The sequence below is a fragment of the Nicotiana tabacum genome, chromosome 21 (genome assembly GCF_000715075.1).
Source record: "Nicotiana tabacum cultivar K326 chromosome 21, ASM71507v2, whole genome shotgun sequence".
Classification (NCBI taxonomy): Eukaryota; Viridiplantae; Streptophyta; class Magnoliopsida; order Solanales; family Solanaceae; genus Nicotiana; species Nicotiana tabacum.
Genome location: NC_134100.1, coordinates 69,744,863 through 69,761,295, shown reverse-complemented (window position 1 = coordinate 69,761,295; position 16,433 = coordinate 69,744,863). Strand labels below are relative to the sequence as shown.

The window sequence follows — 16,433 nt, the reverse complement described above, 5'->3', positions numbered from 1 at the left end:
TAAGCAAGAAAAAAGTTTTATATATTCACAGAAGGTTTTAGTCTCTAACACCATTGGCTTCATTCTTTCAGTACTTTCGACATCTAAAGCTTTATAGTGCAGGTGGGGAACCGCCAATAATATATAAAATCTGCAAAAAAAACTTAGCAAGAAAAAGTTGTTTTTGGTTATACACAGAAGGTACTAGTCTCTTTCCCTAACGGCGTTGGTATCATTACTTTCAGCTCGTTCAAGTCTACTCGTAAAACTTTGCAATGCAGGTGGGGATTTGAAAGTGTGATCATCTTCTGTAGCCTCCTCTTCTCCCCCCTCCGCCTCTAAATCTGTCTTGTTACCGGATAGAAACTCCAAAGCAGTTACCACGTCGCTCATCAGAGGCCGCGTACTGGCTTCCTCTTGCAGGCACATTGCTGCAATTGCTAGAGCTTGGTATAGTGCCTTCATTGGATAATCCCCTCCTAGCAATGGATCAACCATTAAGTGAAACTTCTTCTTATCTCTGAATAGTGGTGTTGCCTGCCCAGTAATTTTTTCAAAATGACATAACAGATCCCAGACAACTACAACAGCTACACTTCAATCACAAGCAAGTAAGAATTTGATCAATCGGTTATGCGATTCCTACTGTCTATGTCGCTCCATGTAACCGCATCTCAGTTCAATATTATACTGTGTTATACTTATCAATAGATCTTTTTCTACTGTGCTATACTTATCAATAGTTTTGCATAGATCCAAAGAAATTATTAGTCTTACTAGTTAACTTCTTTCATGTGATTTTTAGGTCTATCTCGTCCCCACTTAACACTTTCAATCATCATGTTTTACACCTACAGACCGGTGCATCTGGAGGTTGACATAGTACATGACTAAAACCATCTCAAGATGACATAATGTTACAGAAAATTTAAAATTGGATAGTTAAGTATTTCTTGTATAGTGACATTGAATTCTTGTAACTTACCCAGACAACAAGGTTCTGTTCTTCACTCGGCCTAGAGCTGTCAATAACTCTTCTGCCTGTGATTATTTCCAAAAAGACAACTCCAAAGCTGTAAACATCAGACTTCGTGGTCAATTGACCCGTGGAAGCATACTCGGGTGCACAATAACCATAGGTTCCCATGACCCTGGTTGAAACATGAGTCTTCTCACCAGTTGGACCTAGCTTGGCTAGTCCAAAATCAGAAAGCTTGGGATTGAAATTCTCGTCTAAAAGTATGTTGGATGCTTTAAAATCGCGGTAAATTACTGAAGGATTAGCTGTTTCATGCAAGTATTCAAGTCCTCTGGCTGCTCCTTCCGCAATTTTCATCCTTGTAATCCAATCAAGTGGCCTTTTTTCTGGACTAAGCTCTGCCAAACCAAGTACATATCATCAGCAACTTTAAAAAGATGCAAAATTCACCTGAAGGTGGTGTAGTTATCTTTTAAGTTTTGGAAAAAGGTTAAAACTATCTATCTACTTTACGAATTATCTCAATTTATTCTCTATTATTATACTTGAGGGTGTTTCATACCCGTGCAGTTAGCAAATCGTCTCGTATTTGCCCCTCGATTGTTAACTATGCTTTAAAATTAACTTCAGATTGGAACTTAGTTAGGATCAAGGCCAACTATGAGACAATTTGCTAAAGACAATGGTATGAATGAATGGCACTGAAGTATAACGGAAGGTAAAATTAAGATATTGAAATAGTATAAGGGGTAATAGAGGGGTATTTTTGACCCTTTTCTCCTAAGTTTATTATCAATGTTAATTCCTGCTTTCCAGGAGACATTGCTCAAGTTAGTTGCTGGATTTAAGTCAAGCAATAAAAGTTATAATTTTTTGGATATGAATGCATACCAAGAAGGTGATCTTCTAGTGAACCATTTGACATGAATTCATAGACTAATATTCTCTGGTCGCCGTCTGAGCAGTATCCTTCCAAAGTAACAAGGTTAGGGTGATGAAGAAGGCTCAACAACAGAACCTCCACAAGGAACTCTCTATTTCCTTGGAAGCCATTCCTATCAAGTTGCTTTACAGCAACATCCTGATAAAAAACACAAAAGGATAAACAATGAATAACTAAATAACAAGAATAGTAAAATGTTGGAAACAAAGATAAAAGGAATGGGGAGAGAGTAGTACTATATTCTTGCTATCAATGTGGCCCTTGTACACTTTCCCGAAACCACCTTCACCAAGCAAACACTCAGAATCAAAGTTTTTAGTGGCTAGAGCCAAGTCATGGAATGTGAATGTCTGAGCTGAAATGTTTCCTTTTCCATATTTTTCTATTTCTTCAGCTATGTATCTCCTCCTGCTGCTATCTGCACAGAGGATACAATATGTCTAAAGAGAAAGCTGGATTATTCAAGCTAAATAGATACAGTGTGCAGCAGGGGCGGAGCTAGAGATCAAGTTGCGGGTTTGGATGAACCCAGTAACTTTGGATCCAAACTTTGTATTTGTCTTAAGAAATCTATTGAATATGTAAAAATTATTAATTTAGAATCCAGTTACTTACTGAAAAATGCTAGAATTCTGCACCTATGAGCTTTTAAATCCTGACTCCGCCTATACAATTTTCTCATTTGTAAAATACTACTACTAATAACAAAGATGCTTATGAAATGAAAGCAGGAGAGAACATAGTATCTAGCTTAATGAAATTTTGGGGAGGAAAATCTTTTAGTTACATGAAACATGAAAGATTCTGCCAAGGGGAAAAAACAGAAGGAAACAAGTTTCCACCCCAAAGCAGTGGTGCGACAAATTTACGTTGTTGTTTGTATTTGATAATTTGGCAGCCGGATAATGGTCTTCCCACCATGAAGTGCTTGCTCCACAAATATGAAGTGCTTGCTCCACAAATATGTAATGCTTGATCCACCATGAAGGGTGGACGTTTGGTCTTGCACTCCTTCTTGGCTGCTATATATATGAGCAGCAAATGTTGAAGAAAGATACTCAACTCAACATACAATTCGCTCAACAAATTGGCTATACATTGCACTCCTTCCTCTCAGAACTTCCATACGTTTTTCTGAGTATATACCCCTTCGTTCTGCATTGTTTTTTAACTTCAAACAAAGCAACTGTAAGTGTGATTTGCTACCGAACTTTGTGTTCGCCGAAACACTGGGGTTTGAAGTACCGCTACACCAGTGTGTTATTCGTTCTATCCTGGGAGGAAATAATCCATTACCTTGGGTACTAGGAGGGGATTAAATTCCTTAAGGAAACACTGTGAATTCAGTGGGCTCGAATTTATTATTATTGTTTCATTACGTTAACTTATATTTTGCAGAATTAATATTTACAAATACAGCAATATTGACCGGGAATAACAATCTTAAGGAATTTAATATTTATTTCTGTACTTGTGTTATTCTTATTATTCTGCAAACTAAAACCTTTGTGGTTTGTGTACTCCCGTTTTGGAGAGTTAAGCCTTCGTGACGTTTTGTTGGATATTAAAATCTACGTGATTTTTACTCCAGTTTGAAAACGTGTATTAAACGTTTGTTTGTGTCATTCTTTTCTGAAAAAGATGATGACTGAAAACGAAAACCAAGCTGTTCCGATGGCGACTGCCAACGCAACGACAAGCCGAACACCGGTGTTGGCACCGGCAGAAAAACCCGAAAAATTTTCCGGGAGTGATTTCAAACACTGGCAGCAGAAGATGTTCTTCTACTTAACTACGTTATGTCTACAGAAGTTCATCAAGGAAGATGTTCCTGATCTGCCGGATAAAACTCCAGATAATGAACGCTTTCTCGTGATTGAAGCGTGGAAGCATTCTGATTTTTTATGCAAGAATTATATTCTTAGCGGACTGGATGATAATCTGTATAATGTATACAGTAGCATGGAGACATCCAAAGAATTGTGGAATGCGCTTGAAAAGAAATATAAGACTGAAGATGCCGGGATGAAGAAATTCGTTGCCGCAAAATTTCTGGACTACAAAATGATAGATAGCAAGTCTGTTATTACTCAAGTCCAGGAATTGCAAGTGATTATTCATGATCTACTTGCTGAAGGTCTTGTAATCAATGAAGCATTCCAAGTAGCAGCAATGATTGAGAAGTTGCCTCCGTTGTGGAAGGACTTCAAAAATTATTTGAAACACAAACGAAAGGAAATGTCCCTTGAAGATCTCATTGTTCGGTTGAGAATCGAAGAGGACAATAAAGCTGCTGAAAGGAGAGGCCGTGGAAATTCAACAATAATGGGAGCAAATATTGTTGAAGCTAACAAAAAGAGGAAGAAGGCTTCTGGTCCGAAATACAACCCAAGCAAGAAGCGGTTCAGTGGAAACTGCTACAACTGTGGGAAAATCGGACACAAATCTACGGAGTGTCGTGCTCCGAAGAAAGACAAGAAAAGGGGTCAAGCAAACATGGTAGTAAACCATGATGATGTTGATAACTTGTGTGCCATGCTCTCTGAATGTAACTTGGTGGGAAATCCTAAACTGTGGTGGTTTGATTCAGGAGCCACTCGCCATGTTTGTGCAGTTAGAGAGGCTTTTGCTACCTATGCTCTTGCTGAACCCGGAGAGACAGTTTATATGGGAAATGCTTCAACAGCAAAAGTTGAAGGATATGGGAAGGTATTTCTAAAAATGACTTCTGGAAAGGTCATGACTTTGAACAATGTCCTTCATATTCCCGAAATGAGAAAGAATTTAGTCTCTACTGGACTTCTTGTTAAGCACGATTTTAAGTGCGTTTTTGTATCCAACAAGGTTGTAATTAGTAAGAATGAAATATTTGTGGGAAAAGGTTACCTCACCGAGGGCCTTTTCAATCTAAATGTAATGGTTGTTGAAAATAATAATAATATTTCAGCTTCTTCTTACTTACTTGAGTCAAATGATTTATGGCATGTACGTTTGGGTCATGTCAATTATAAAACCTTGCGGAAAATGATTAACTTGGAAGTACTGCCCAAGTTTGAATGCGAAAAATCAAAATGTCAAATATGTGTGGAATCTAAGTATGTTAAACATCCTTATAAGTCAGTTGAAAGGAATTCAAATCCTTTAGACTTAATTCACACAGATATTTGTGACATGAAGTCAATACCATCTCGCGGTGGAAAGAAGTATTTCATAACTTTTATTGACGATGGTACTCGATATTGCTATGTTTACTTACTGAATAGTAAAGATGAAGCAATAGACGCATTCAGGCAATACAAAAATGAAGTTGAAACGCAACTTAACAAGAAAGTAAAAATGATAAGAAGTGATAGGGGTGGTGAATATGAATCTCCTTTTGAAGAAATATGTTTAGAATATGGAATTATTCATCAAACAACAGCCCCTTACACGCCCCAATCTAATGGGATTGCGGAAAGAAAGAATCGCACATTAAAGGAGATGATGAATGCGTTGTTGATAAGTTCTGGTTTGCCACAGAACTTGTGGGGGAAGCCATTCTTACGGCTAATCGAATATTAAAGCGAGTGCCCCATAGCAAAACACAATCCATTCCTTATGAACAATGGAAAGGAAGGAAGCCCAACTTGAATTATTTTAAAGTGTGGGGGTGTTTGGCAAAAGTGCAAGTTCCTAAACCCAAAAGGGTAAAGATAGGACCGAAAACCGTTGATTGTATTTTCATAGGATATGCGACAAATAGTAAAGCATATCGATTTCTGGTTCATAAATCAAAAAATCCCGACATTCATAATAATACGGTTATAGAATCAGATAATGCTGAGTTTTTTGAAAATATATATCCGTATAAAAAGGAATGTGAGTCGTTTGGTGAAGGATCTAAACGACCTCGGGAAGAAACAAAAGAAAGTACATGTAATCAGGAGAATCCAAGACGTAGTAAACGTCAAAGAACGTCTACTTCATTTGGACCAGATTTTGTGACTTTCTTATTGGAGAATGAGCCTCAAACATTTAAAGAAGCTATGACTTCTTCGGAATCATTGTTTTGGAAAGAGGCAGTCAATAGTGAAATAGAATCCATATTGAACAACCATACATGGGAATTGGTTGATCTTCCTCCTGGAAATAAACCTTTGGGTTCTAAATGGATTTTTAAGAGAAAAATCAAAGATGATGGCACTATTGATAAATTCAAGGCAAGGCTCGTAGTCAAAGGGTATAGACAACGAGAAGGTCTAGACTACTTTGATACATACTCTCCAGTTACAAGAATTACGTCCATACGGATGTTAGTAGCATTAGCTGCAGTGTATGGTCTTGAAATTCATCAAATGGATGTTAAGACGGCCTTCTTAAATGGAGAGTTGGAGGAAGAAATTTACATGGAACAACCTGAAGGGTTTGTGGTTCCAGGTAAAGAAAAGAAGGTATGTAGACTTGTTAAGTCTCTTTACGGACTAAAACAAGCTCCCAAACAATGGCATGCGAAATTTGACCAAACAATGTTGTCAAATAGTTTTAAGATAAATGAATGTGATAAATGCGTGTACATTAAAAATGTTCCAAATCACATAGTCATTGTTTGCCTATATGTGGATGATATGTTGATAATGAGTAATGACATTGCCAACATAAATGCTACTAAGCGTATGCTCAATAGCAAGTTTGATATGAAAGACTTGGGAGTTGCTGATTTAATTCTGGGAATTAAGATCAATAAGACTCCTCAAGGTCTGGCATTGTCACAATCTCATTATATTAAGACAGTACTTGAAAAATTCAAGCACTTGGGCTTTAAAGTTGCAAAGACTCCAATTGACGTGAATCTTGCATTAGCAAAGAACAAAGGCCAAAGCATATCACAATTGGATTATGCTCATGTATTGGGATGCTTAATGTATATCATGAATTGTACACGACCAGACATAGCTTGTGCTATAAGTAAACTGAGTCGATATACGAGCAATCCAGGCCAATCTCATTGGATGGCAATGAAACGAGTTTTGAGATATTTAGAACATACCCAGAACTTTGAATTGCACTACAGTAATTTCCCTGTGGTGATTGAGGGATACTGTGATGCAAATTGGATCACCGGTTCAACTGATTCTAAGTCCACGAGTGGATATGTATTCACTATTGGTGGAGGAGCGGTATCTTGGAAGTCGTCCAAACAAACATGTATTGCCCGCTCTACAATGGAGGCTGAATTCATAGCCTTAGATAAAGCCGGTGAAGAAGCTGAATGGCTCCGGAATTTCTTGGAAGACATTCCATTTTGGCCCAAACCGTTGGCACCAATATGCATACATTGTGATAGTAAGGCGGCAATTGGAAGGGCTGGGAGCGTCATGTATAACGGTAAATCTCGTCATATACGACGAAGACATAAAACCGTTAGGCAATTACTCTCTAGAGGAATTATCACAATTGACTATGTAAAGTCAAGTGATAATGTGTCGGATCCACTTACAAAAGGCCTAACTAGAGAGGTAGTTGAGAAATCATCAAGGGGAATGGGGCTATGGCCGAGAACAAGTCATTGTGGCGGTAACTCTACCTAGAAGACTGGAGATCCCAAGATCTAGGTTCAAAGAGATCAAACAAAGTCATTAATGACGGTTCAACATTGTCAAATAAAATTTTAGTCCATTCTCGTGATGAGACAATGTTCAGTACCAAGGATAAAGCATTAAGGCTTTTTAATGATTTCTAAATTTGATACGGGGTATATCAAATAGTGTATCTACAGGATGACACGTTTAGGAATCACCTATTTAAGTGTGAAGTGTGAGCCGCTTCAAGGAGAACTTTGTAAGGCCAGTTCTCTACGCACTTATGAAACCAGGCGGTGTTCATGGCTGAAACGAACACAACAATGAGAACCAAAGACGGTTAAGGGTTGATTGTGTGACTTATGGTTGTCTAGGTATACACCAAAGATCGACGGTTCAAAGATATCAAATCTACCGATTGACCGAGTATATTCGACATAAGTTTACTACGGAAAGTTCAAAGGGAAACCTACTTATCCAGATGCAATTAATCCTTGCTTGTAAATCACACAGTTTTTTCATGCATACTTCCGTGATATAGCCATTCCCCATTCATGTGGGGGATTGTTGAGGTTTTATTTTTTAAGATGTAATATTCTTAAAATGAGGGTGAATGGGAAATGGAGGGAAAATAAAATTTTGAGTAAAATTTTAAGTTTCCCCCTCTTAACAATGAGACATTGTCCCATATTGGAAGTGGAAGATATTTTTGGTGGGTATATATATAATTGCTCTTCTTGTAGCTCTTAAAGAGTTAAGAAGAAAGCAAGCCTCGCGCCGTCGTCGTCGTCGTTCGCTCGGCTCGGCTTCGGCTACGGCTACGGCTTCGGCTTCGGCTTCGGCTTCGGCTTCGGATTTGGATTTGGATTTGGATTTTGTCAAATGATCGATTGATTGATTAATTTTTTGGACCAAATTTATTTGTTAATAGTAAATATTAACGTAAGATTATCCGTATTTGTAAACGGATATTTTCCAATTCGTGTATTGATAATTTGGCAGCCGGATAATGGTCTTCCCACCATGAAGTACTTGCTCCACAAATATGAAGTGCTTGCTCCACAAATATGTAATGCTTGATCCACCATGAAGGGTGGACGTTTGGTCTTGCACTCCTTCTTGGCTACTATATATATGAGCAGCAAATGTTGAAGAAAGATACTCAACTCAACATACAATTCGCTCAACAAATTGGCTATACATTGCACTCCTTCCTCTCAGAACTTCCATACGTTTTTCTGAGTATATACCCCTTCGTTCTGCATTGTTTTTTAACTTCAAACAAAGCAACTGTAAGTGTGATTTGCTACCGAACTTTGTGTTCGCCGAAACACTGGGGTTTGAAGTACCGCTACACCAGTGTATTATTCGTTCTATCCTGGGAGGAAATAATCCATTACCTTGGGTACTAGGAGGGAATTAAATTCCTTAAGGAAACACTGTGAATTCAGTGGGCTCGAATTTATTATTATTGTTTCATTACGTTAACTTATATTTTGCAGAATTAATATTTACAAATACAGCAATATTGACCGGGAATAACAGTATTATCCAAATAAAAACAACTTGACTTTTTTTTCTGGAGGGAGGCATATCAAGCCCTGCGTTTAAATTTTATCCAATAGCATGCTTGTTGGGTGGTTAAATTCATTTCAATTTTCTCGTTAAGATCTAAGATGAGAATAAATGAAGCGACATGAACAATAATAATTTATTTAGTCGATCACAACTTACTTGGAATCAAGACTAAGTTATTGTTGTAATTTGTTAGGACATCAGATCCATATACATATGCAAATTTGTACCATCAGAAAATTGTACAAAATTCAAAGACAATACATACAGATTGGCAATTTTACAAAATTGGGTGCATGATGATAAAAAGGACAGATCAATTACCAGTTTTAATAGAAATATTGGCGAATGACGATATAGATTTGGTGTCTTGAATGCTTTTTTTCAAAGAATTTGTAGTCTGAATCTTGTCCTCCGATGACAAGCAACATGAAAAACAGATCATTCTCAATTTCCTCCTGCTACTACTATATACAATATCATATCTTATATTTGCAAAACCATCAACAAAAAAATCTGGAATTGGTCACAAAATGTTATTGCCATCAAATTTATTAACGATAAGTTTTAGAGAGGACTCCACCAGCGAGAATATATTCAGAAACTCGATACCCATATCAAAGATAAAAATCAAAATCTTTTGATCCCTGACGGAGCCAATCCTTTTCTCTTTTTGGGTCTCCCAGGAAATCAATTTTTTTCTCTTTGTTTTAGAAAAATGTTGTTTTAGCTGCCTATCCATTCAGACCCAACTATTTCGGGAGGGAAAAGATTATATCAAATTGCAAATTTATTATTATTATTTTTTTTTTACTTTATGATATCATCCATATCACACTGGTCCGACTAATCCATTTAGGGGGAAGTGATTCCTATTAGAATTTGTTTTAGGGGAAAGTGGTTTCTATTAGAAATTTTTCCTTTTCGAAGGCTCAATCTCTAATTAAATATAGAGTGATGTCATCAATCACACTATACATCAAGTGATTATAATATTACCTTATTAGAGCTAAATCAACTATTTCTTTGATAAATAGGTCAAGATAATATATTTGACGGGATTTGTGATACAACATATATGAGCTTAGAACATATTTTTTTATTATAAATTTATATACTAATGATTAGAAAATAAAATTAGTAAAATACAAGTTAGGGAACTTTAATGTGTGACACCCCCCCCTTATATATATATATATATATAACGGTATTTAAACTACATATTTTTCTTTAAAATGAAAGTATTAACTAATCATAAATTGATAACTAATAGAGTAAAGAATAGTCGGTATCTTGACTATCTTTTAAATAAATTATATATTAACTTGAACTAATCAATAAAAATTCTAGTTATGAATTTAATTTTTTATCAACTCATATGAATATAACACGGAAAAGGGCCAAACTGTCCTTGAACTATTGCCCAAGGGCTAACTATATCCTTCGCCAACCTATTGATTCAAAAATGTCTCCAACGTTATCTTTTCGGCCCATTTCTGCCTGTATAACCAACGGTCAACTCGAATTAAAAAAAGATTTATTTAAATTTCACATGTCATTTTATTACTGGTCTAATTCAATTAAATAAATGAAAAAGACCAAAACTGCTCTAGAACTATTGATCAGGGCTAAATATACCATCTATTCATTTATCGATTCAAAAATATCCCCAAAAAATACCCGATTTTCTAACTTACCCAACCCAAACACTAACTTGTTGGAAAACGTAAAATCTCACCGAAACGTTTTTCGGTCATTCTTATTTTACTTCCTCCCTCTTCTTTATTCTTTTTAATAATTTGATCTTTGTTTTAGTGAACACCAAGGTGGTCAAATAATCCTGAAATTGATCGAGTAATATTAGTCAGTGACTGATCATTAGTTATTGGATATTTGATCCTTTAAAATAAAAGTATTAACTAATTACAAATTGATAACTAATACCGTAAATAACAATTAGTATCTTCACTATCTTTTAAATAAATCATATATTAACTTAAATAATTAATAAAAACATTAATTATGAATTTAATTTTTCATCAACTCATATGAATATAATAAGGAAAGGGGCCAAAATTGTCCCTGAACTATTGTCCAAGGGCTAAATATATTCTTTCGTCCACCTATGTGTCACGGCCCCAATATTTCACCATAGGATGTCGTGATAGCACCTAATATCTAAAACTAGGTAAGACATACATAGAGAAATAATGAAAATAATAATAGAACTTCAAATTTAAACCAACTAGCTATCATAAAAGAACTCCACAATACAGCTGAATAACTCCTAAAATCTAGTAAGACTGAGTCATAAGCTCTACACGAATATACTGAAACATCTCTAACACAGCATTGTCTAAGTAAAGAGTAAATAGTATAAAAGAAACATGGACAGAGGGTGACTCTGAGGCTTGCAGATACCAAGCATGTATACCTTGAAATCTCCGAGAGGTATAGCCAAAGCATTGATGGCTAGTCTGATATGAGGTACCTGGATCTGCACAAAAAGATGTGCAGAAGCGTAGTATGAGTACACCACAACGGTATCCAGTAAGTATCAAGCCTAACCTCGGTAGAGTAGTGACGAGGCCAGGTCAAGACACCTACTAGAATAAGAAAATAAGCTGAACAACTGTAGTACAGTCTAATAAGGGAAATGAGGAAAATGATGCAATAAATAAATATAACAAGATAAGCTATAACAGAATTTCGATCAATAAAGGCAACACAGACGAAACACATAATAAGAACATCAAGAAAATAATGCGGGCAATTACAAGTGAGGGCAATTACAAGTGATGAATTTAATTTTCATCAACTCGTATGAATATAATAAGGAAAAGGGCCAAAACTATCCCTAAACTATTGGTCAAGGGCTAAATATATCTTTCGTCCACCTATTTGTCACGGCCCCAATTTCCCACCGTAGGATGCCGTGATGGCACATAATCTCTAAAACTAGGTAAGCCTAACATACATAGAGAAATAACGAAAACAATAATAGAACATCAAATTTAAACCAACTAGCTATCATAAAAGAACTCCACAATACAGCTGAATAACTCCCAAAATCTGGTGTGACTAAGTCATAAGCTCCACACGAATATACTGAAACATCTCTAACACATCATTGTCTAAGTAAAGAGTAAGTAGTAGAAACGAAAACGAAACAAGGACAGAGGCTGATTGTGAGGCCTGTAGACGCCAAGCAGGTATACCTTGAAGTCTCCGAGAGGTATAGCCAAAACACTGATGCCTAGTCTGATATGAGGTACCTGGATCTGCACAAAAGGATATGCAGAAGCGTAGTATGAGTACACCACAATGGTAACCAGTAAGTATCAAGCCTAACATTGGTAGAGTAATAACGAGGTCAGGTCAAGATACCTACTAGGATAAGAAAATAAGCTGAACAACGGTAGTACTGTCTAATAAGGGAAACGAGAAAAATGATGTAATAAAGAAATATAACAAGAAAAGCTATAACTAAATTTCGACCAATAAAGGCAACACGGAAGAAACACATAATAAGAACATCAAGAAAATAATGCAGGCAATTACAAGTGATGAATTTAATTTTTCATCAACTCATATGAATATAATAAGAAAAAAGGGCCAAAATTGTCCATGGACTATTGACCAAGGGCTAAATATACCCTTCGTCCACTTATCTGTCACGACCCCTATTTCTCACCGTAGGATGTCGAGATAGCACCTTATCTCTAAATTTAGGTAAGCGTAATATACATAGAGAAATAACGAAAATAATAATAGAACTTCAAATTTAAACCAACTAGATATCATAAAAAAAAAACTCATAATACAGCTGATTAACACCCACAATCTGGTGAGACTGAGTCATAAGCTCTACATGAATATAATGAAATATCTCTAATATATCATTGTTTAAGTAAAGAGTAAGTAGTAGAAATGAATCAAGGACAGAGGGTGACTCTGAGGCCTGCAGACGCCATGCAGGTATACCTTGAGGTCTCCGAGAGGTATATCCAAAGCACTTATGCCTAGTCTGATATGAGGTACTTGGATCTGCACAAAAAGATGTGCAGAAACATAGTATGAAAATTATGGTGGGAAACAAAAAAAACCCTTTTATTCAATATCTCTATGGGGTAAAAACGGAGTTAAGAAAAACTCATGTTTATTAACAATGAATAATAATGAAAGTAATTATTTTGTTGAAAAAACTAAATATCCACTTGATAAAAATAAAAGAAAGATGACACGACCTTTTATGACTATTGCTCATTTTGAGCATAAATCGATTTATTCCTATCCTTATGAATCGGACAATACTATGCTATTCCCAATATTTGTATTAGGACTCTTTACTTTGTTTGTTGGATCTCTAGGAATTCCTTTCAACCAAGAGGGAGGGAATTTGGATATGTTATCAAAATGGTTAGCCCCATCTATAAATCTTTTGCATCAAAAGTCGAATAATTCGATTGATTGGAATGAATTTTTAAAGGATGCAGTTCTTTCAGTCAGTATAGCTTATTTCGGAATATTTATAGCATCATTTTTATATAAACCCATGTATTCTTCTTTAAAAAATTTTGAGTTAATTAATTCTTTTGTTAAAAAGGGTCCTAAGAGAATTATGTGGGACAAAATTATAAATGGCATATATGATTGGTCATATAATCGTGCTTACATAGATGCTTTTTATACAAGATTCTTAGTTGGTGGTATAAGAGGATTAGCCGAATAAATATTGACGAGCGCAAAATACCACTTAAATTATAGTCACTAGTCAAAGATAGTATAGTATAATATTGTATCCACAAGAATTGGATTTAAATAGTGTTTCGTAGTTTCTAGTTTAATTGCTATCCAAGATGATCAACAATTGAGATTTATGTGATTAAAACTATAATTAACTAAGAATCTAGAGCTATTGACTAATGACAATCGAAGCAAACATTAAATAAAGAAAGATATCAATGGGAGAATATAGGATGTTTGGGATCTAACTCTATATAATTTACTTCTAATGTTCAAGTGTGTCTCTCGAATTCACTCAATTATTAGTTCAAACGTTCAACAAAAACTCCTCTCTCGACTAAGTTTTAACCTCACAAGATGAACCAATTTAAGCACGGGAAGATATGCAAGAATGCGTAGTGGATTGGTCTTTAGGAGAACCTCTTTCGATTATTCTCCTAACTAGGTTTAATCAATAATTCAACTAGACTCTTTCGATTACTAAGAAGAATTAATGAACTCAACCAACAATATAATGCAAAGATATCAGAAGAAATGCCTCTCTCGATTACATGAACTAGTGAGTATAGATGCAACAATTAAATCATCCAAAAACGCTTCAATACATAAAACTAGAGTTATAATCCACAAAAAAATATCAATACACCAAATCCATCAAACCCTAAAGAAAATTACTCCATAGATATGTAGCAATTCATCACAAATATGTTTAAAGTAAAGAAACACATAAAATGATCCAAACTCGGGTCTTGAGTGAGGATTGAATGATGAACTCCTTGTGCTTTTGCTTCTCCAACTCCTCCTTAGGTCTCCAATATGACAAAAATCTGAAAAATAATATTTTTTCATGTATTTATACCAAGTAGGGTCAGACCTAGGATCACCTTCTCCTAGACGAAATAGAATAATTACTTTGCAAAACTTGCACAAGCGCTCCACATGGGGTGATGCGCCATGCAGGGCATTAGTGAGGAAATCCAGAGAGTTGATTTCTAATAGACAACAGGAAAATGTACACGTGCGGCGCCCCACGCGCCGCGGCAGTGGAGTTTTCTCAGAGTACGGATTGTTTCGTGCGTTTTGACATCCAGACTTGGTCCTCGACCCCCGAACACGATCCCAGCTTAATCCCTTGGGCTTTTACTCAGACTTAAAAGCTCCAAAATGCTCGAATTCATTCCGTAACATCTACATAGCTCGGAATCACTCCTACAAGGCATAAAACATGCAGTAAGTAAGAAACACTAGCGATTAAAGCTCAAACACAATAAAAGTTCAGTAAATTAGAGTACAATAAGCGACTAAAACATGAGATTATAGCCTACCATAAACACCCTACACTTAACCCATTGCTCGTCCTCGAGCAATCAAACAACACTTCACATAGACACGGCCTTTTTAAATAACTCTCATAACTCATCATACCAAGAATATTTAAAATAGATTAAGCATTCTAACGTAACATCCTCGCCTCAAGATTTGACTTACAAGCACCATGCATTATTTATAACCCGCTCACTTATTCTAACACAAAGGTCACTAACATTCCTTTCCTTCATGAAGCAAGTGCCTCATACAACAATAGAGAGTAGTTCCACGCACAATAAAATTTAAGAATAATTAAGAACTTACAATAGAAATAATTCACTCACTCTCAGAAACAACATTCATATGCCACAAAAGACGTACCATAGGCTTACCCGTAGTATACTACTCTACTAATTGAGCTCATTTAGTCAAGGATCAAGTAGGACTTTAACTGGTTGTAATGTAAGCTGCGGGATGGGTAGGATACATTTAGATATAAGAGTGACTACACCTCCCTAAGCACTTTAATACATACATTTTACTGTTCAAAACCCCACACTTATGTCAACCCAAAACTCCACCTTCATATTAATATACATTAACTCCCTACTTCTTTAAGCACAAATACATTAAGAGTTACCACTATCAAGGAATATTTGTTCACAACAATACAACTATTTTTCTTTTTCTTTTCTTATTCAATTCAAGTGGCCCTTACTTTTTCAAAACAATTCACCTTTCTCCTATTTCAATAGTTTCACTCAAAATCCAAACCAACACCCCACACTTTAACTTTTACAAAGTTCATAACAAATTCAAATGCTCTCGAGAAGTACAAGGTTCATATAGATAGTCAATTCGAACAAATGGGTAGGGCTTGTAATGTGGTTTCCAAGGAAATAGGATTACAGACTCAAAGGGGTTAACTACGATACATAACAATTAGGTAGGTAATAGCATATAACTAGCTCAACAAAAATTTCCTATATCACTTCCAAAACTGAATAAACTACTATTTCACTTTACAAACACACGGGGCAAGTTCTAGATATCAAATGTAATGTACAGAATAACACAAAAACTCACACCCACATGGCACATAACTCACTCAGAATCGGACTCATCAAGACACTTTAGTCAAAACAGTTAAGCAAAGTTAAGATCATACAATTTAAGATACTTATACAAGAGTCAAAAACTAAGTCTAAGCGTCACACTAAAGCACTCACTATTCTCAAGGCATAATAAAGTTAACAGATATTGCTTTCAATTCAAATCATAGCACAAGGTTTTCTACTCCTAAAAATAAAATAAAAACTAACTACACCAGGTTCAAATAAAACTC

General features: G+C 35.8%; 1 protein-coding gene across 2 annotated transcripts; it reads right to left on the bottom strand.

The window, feature by feature from the left end:
• On the bottom strand, positions 1-9,704 carry LOC107767863 (putative serine/threonine-protein kinase PBL23). 2 transcript variants are annotated; one of them, XM_016586958.2, is made up of 5 exons: positions 9,359-9,704; positions 2,138-2,319; positions 1,850-2,039; positions 965-1,356; positions 1-516 (listed from the first exon to the last, which is right to left on the bottom strand). In XM_016586958.2, the coding sequence occupies exons 1-5, from the start codon at positions 9,477-9,479 to the stop codon at positions 184-186; spliced, it is 1,218 nt and encodes a 405-aa protein (XP_016442444.1). In that variant the 5' UTR covers positions 9,480-9,704; the 3' UTR covers positions 1-183. The 2 variants fall into 2 exon arrangements, with proteins under 2 accessions (XP_016442444.1, XP_075098285.1); XM_075242184.1 differs by lacking the exon at positions 9,359-9,704 and adding an exon at positions 2,517-3,050.
• Positions 9,705-16,433: the final 6,729 nt, after the last annotated feature.